The 4,743-nt window shown below is 54.3% G+C and overlaps 1 protein-coding gene across 1 annotated transcript in view; it reads right to left on the reverse strand.

The window, feature by feature from the left end:
- Positions 1-242: 242 nt before the first annotated feature.
- The window catches only part of PGLYRP2 (peptidoglycan recognition protein 2), a 10,995-nt gene continuing 6,494 nt past the window's right edge, over positions 243-4,743 (reverse strand). The window contains exons 3-5 of the mRNA XM_017893724.1: positions 2,857-3,067; positions 1,225-1,522; positions 243-349 (exon numbers count right to left, since the gene is read on the reverse strand). Coding sequence (XP_017749213.1) covers positions 260-349; positions 1,225-1,522; positions 2,857-3,067 — 599 coding nt within the window. The 3' untranslated portion in view covers positions 243-259. The remainder of the gene's footprint in view (positions 350-1,224; positions 1,523-2,856; positions 3,068-4,743) is intronic.

Raw genomic sequence — 4,743 nt, forward strand, 5'->3', positions numbered from 1 at the left:
ATTTTTTTGCAGAGATGAGATTTCACTCTATTGCCCAGGCTGTTCTCAAACTCCTGAGCTCAGGTGATCCCCTTGCCTTGGCCTCCCAAAGTGCTGGGATTACAGATGTGAGCCACTGTGCCCTGCCCTGGGATCTCCTCTCAATAGACTACTTGTACTGGAATTATTGTCTTAAGATCTGCTTTTGGGAAGACCCAAACTAGACAATGCGTGCAAACACAGACAATGCATGAACAGAGACGTTCTTTCCATGCTGTCTTTATTGAAGGTCTGTGGCTGGCAGGGTCCTTGGAGGTAGCTCCCTCCTGGATCTCCAAGAGACACTCCTGGCAGGTCTTGGCTTTACAGTCTGGAAAAAGACAAGAGAGTGTGAGGCTTGGGAGTGGTTGTGGTGTGTGGCTGGGTCTGCCCTCCTGGTGGTGGAACCCTGGATAAGGGAGGGGAGAGTGGCCCAAAGTGAGAGAGTGGGGACAAGATGGGTATGAGGTGGGTATGCTAGTCAATAACTTAAGGAAATGGAGTGGCAGTATGTAGGTAGCACAAGATTATCCAGGTATGATTCTAAAGTTGTTTTAGTGATGGCGACCTAGGGCTGGGATGAGGTCATCAGGTCAAAGTTGCACTGGCATAAGAGATGTCATCAGGGGTTAAGGAGTCAGGGATGAAACAAGCATCCTCAGAGCTGAGATTGTCTGGGCAGAGAATTGCAACACAGGATTAAGGACTGGACAGAGGTTGTGAAGGCAAAAGGCCACGGCCTGGGTTCGTGTTGTGTGGACAGAGGGCCTTCGGGTAGGGGCAGGGGTGAGATCAGGGTTCAGCAGGCTAGGATGAGGTGGTGCAGCCTGACAGGTTGTGACTTGGGTAGAGAAGCCATGAAGGCCAGGCTGAGGTTGTGAGGGCAGAGGGGCTGCGGGTAGGTGTCACGGTCCATGACCGGGCTGGAAAGGTAGAGGTATTAGGAGCTGGGGAAAGGACAGGCTTGGCTGGGTCTGGGGCTGAGCTGAGGCCACACAGGCAGAAGTCGCAGGATCAGGGATGTTGCCTGCAGAGTGACCCGCAAAGGCTGGGCCTGGGTTGCCTGAAAAGACGTGCGGCAGGGAAGCTTGGGGCCTGGCTGAGGCTGTGCGGGCACAGCGGTTACAGGCAGGGGGCAGGGACCTTGTGGAACTTGTGTAGACGGAGGGGCGGCGGGCCGTGGTAGTGCAGGCTGCGCAGACTCACCGCGGTGAAGTGCGGCCAGGTGCGCAGCAGGTGGAAGAGCGCGTCGCCAGGGCAGTCGGTGCGCACCAGCTGGCGGTGGCCCAGCAGCTCGTAGTCCGGCCGCAGGAGGCCGGCGCGCACCGCACAACTCGGGAGTGTGTCGCGCACCGTGCGCAGAGCGGCCTCGGTGGGCAGCGCCGCGGTGTAGTTGCCCACTATGGCCACGCCAAAGCCGCGGGAGTTGTGGCCGAGCGTGTGCGCGCCCACCCAGTGCCAGCCGCGTCCCTCGTACACGTAGCCATCCGAGCCCACCACGAAACTGCAGAGGGGAGGGAGAAGCAAGCACCATGCGGCGTCACGGGGGCCCGGGCCCTTATCCGCGCCCCTCCCGGATTCTGTTGGTGTGCCAAGGGCCACCGACCCCAAGACCCGCGCGGTCGCGCCGTTTCTGTCCCATCCAGCTCTCTTCCACTCTCACAACAGCTGCCACTCCAGAACCGTTCGGTTTCTCTGGATCCGCCCTTCAGTACTGGCACGCCCCTTTCTGCCCTCCTCCCCACCTCTGCCTTTTCTCAAGTCCAGTTCTTGCCCAATTCAGAGCGCTTTTCTGGTTTTGGGGGAATTTTCTTCTCCTTTTCCTCTCTCTCTCTCTCTCTCTCTCTCTCTCTCTCTCTCTCTCTCTCTCTCTTTCTCTCCTCTTTCTTTCTTTCTTTTCCTTCTTTCTTTTTTGATGGAGTTTCGCTTTTGTCGCTCAGGCTGAAGTGCAAGGGTGCGATCTCGGCTCACTGTCACCACCACCTCCCGGATTCAAGCGATTCTCCTACCTCAGCCTCCGGAGTAGCTGGGATTACAGGCACCCTCCACCACGCCCATCTAATTTTTTTTTTTAATTTTTATTTTTAGTGGAGACGGGGTTTCGCCATGTTGGTCAGGCTGGTCTGAACTCCCGACCTCAGGCGATCCTCCCGCCTCGGCCTCCCAGAGTTCTGGGATTACAGGCGTGAGCCACCACGCCCGGCCTTTTTCTTCTTTTCGAGACGGGTTCTCGCTCTGTCACTCAGGCTAGAGTGCAGAGGTGCGATCATAACTCACTCAAGCCTGAACTCCTGGGATCCAGCGATCCTCCCACCTTAGCCTGCCGAGTAGCTGGGACTACAGGTGCGCAACACCATCCCCGGCTGTTTTTGTTTTTTAATTTTTTTATTTGTAGAGATGGGGGGGTGTCTTCCTATATCGCTCAGGCTGGTCTGGAACTCCTGGGCTCAACCGATCCTCCCGTCTCAGCCTCCCAAAGTGATGAGATTACAGGTGGGAGCCACCGCACCAGGCCTCTTTGTCTGTTTTAGGCCATCTCTGCCTGGCCCCAGACCCAGACTCTGCCACAGGTCCCGCTTCTCTCCCAGATCCCGTCTTCTGTCCTAGTTCTCTACCCTGACTCGAGTCCCACGGTTTAGCTATTCCCGGTCCCTGTTAAGGCCCCGCCCCTAGCCTAGGCCACGCCACCTCTCCAACTTGTCTGTCCCTATCAGGACTCCTCCTTGGTCTTGCCAGCTTTCCTTGAGTTCAGACCTGGTCCCCTGCATCAGGCTCCACCCACTCAGACCCCACCCCCGAACGTGGGCCCCGCCCCCGCCCCGGTCGGGCCCCTCCCACCTGTAGCCGATATCTCCCCAGCCTCGCGTGTCCTGGTGGTAGCGCTGCATGGAGCGCATGTTGGCTGCGCAGCGCGCGAAGTCCGTGCAGGGTGGTGCAGGCACGTAGGTGTGATGCACGTACAAGAATCCTAGCGGCAGCTGCAGCGGCGTCGGGCGGCCCTGATAAGGCGCCGCTCCCCAGCGGCAACGGGGATGGATGGCCGGGCATCCTACCGGCAAGGGGATTCAAGGCTGGGGTCAGGAAGTGTTTCCCTGCCTGCCCCCTCCACCCCTATTAAAGCAAACATACAGACCATCCCTCAGCCTCCTGTCAGATTTGGAAACGGTCCAGTCTCACCCCACATTGGTCCTCCCTGGGTACTAACTATACTCAACTAAATCTATTTTATTTTTATTAAAAAAAATTGAGGCTGGGCCGGACGTAGTGGGTCACACCTGTAATCCCAGCACTTTGGGAGGACGAGGCGGGTGGATCACTTGAGGTCAGGAGTTTGAGACCAGCCTGGCCAACATGGTGAAACCTGGTCTCTACTAAAAATGCAAAAATCAGCCAGGCATGGTGGCATATGCCCGTAACCCCAGCTACTTGGGAGGCTGAGGCATGAGATGACTCGCTTGAACCTGGGAGGTGGAGGTTGCAGTGAGCCGAGATTGTGCTATTGCACGCCAGCCTGGGTGACAGAGCAAGACTCTGTCTCAAAAAGAAAAAAAAAAATTGGGGGTGGGGACAGGCATGGTGGCTCACTCCTGTAATCCCAGCACTTTGGGAAGCTGAGGCAGGTGGATTGCTTGAGCCCAGGAGTTCAAGACCAACCTGGGCAACATAGTGAGACCTCATTTCCTAGAAAAACAGAAATCAGATTTCCCAAAGCAATCTACAGATTCAATGCAATCTCTATCAAAATACCAATGCCATTTTTCACAGAATCAGACAAAAGTACCCTGAAATTTATAAGGAACCAAAAATGAGCCCAAATAGCAAAAGCAATTCTAAGCAAAATGAGCAAGGTATCACATTACCTGGTTTCAAATTATACTACAAAACTACAGTAACCAAAACAGCATGGTACTGTTACAAAAATAGACACATAGACCAATGGAATGAAATAGAGAACCCAGAAGTAAAGCCGCACACCTACAAACAATACTTTTCAACTAAGTCCACAAAAATAAGCAATGGGAAAAGGACTCCCTATTCAGTAAATGGTGCTAATGGTACGGGGACAACTGGCCAACCATATGCAGAAGAATGAAACTGGACCCCTAACTCTTACCATATACAAAAATTAACTCAAGGCCAGGTGCACTGGCTCATGCCTATAATCCCAGCACTTTTGGAGGCTGAGGTGGGTGGATCACCTGAGGTCAAGAGTTGGAGACCAGCCTGGCCAACATGGTGAAACCCCGTCTCTACTAAAAATATAAAAGTTAGCTGGGCATGGTGGTGGGTGCCTGTAATCCCATCTATGTGGGAGGCTGAGGCAGTAGAATCACTTGAACCCAGGAAGCAGAGGTTGCAGTGAGCTGAGATCACGCCTTTGCACTCCAGCCTGGGCAACAGAGCAAAAACTCCATCTCAAAAATAAAAAAGGCCAGGTGCGGTGGCTCAGGCCTGTAATCCCAGCACTTTGGGAGGCTGAGGTGGACGGATTACCTGAGGTCGGGAGTTCGAGACCAGCCTGACCAACATGGAGAAACCACATCTCTACTAAAAATACAAAAATTAGCCGGTTGTGGTGGCACATGCCTGTAATCCCAGCTACTCGGGAAGCTGAGGCAGGAGAATCACTTGAACCTGGGAGGCGGAGGTTGTGGTAAGCCAAGATCATGCCATTGCACTCCAGCCTGGTCAACAAGAGTGAAACTCCGTCTCAAAAAAAAAAAA

The sequence above is a fragment of the Rhinopithecus bieti genome, unplaced genomic scaffold (genome assembly GCF_001698545.2).
Source record: "Rhinopithecus bieti isolate Rb0 unplaced genomic scaffold, ASM169854v2 scaffold_23826, whole genome shotgun sequence".
NCBI classification, from domain to species: Eukaryota; Metazoa; Chordata; class Mammalia; order Primates; family Cercopithecidae; genus Rhinopithecus; species Rhinopithecus bieti.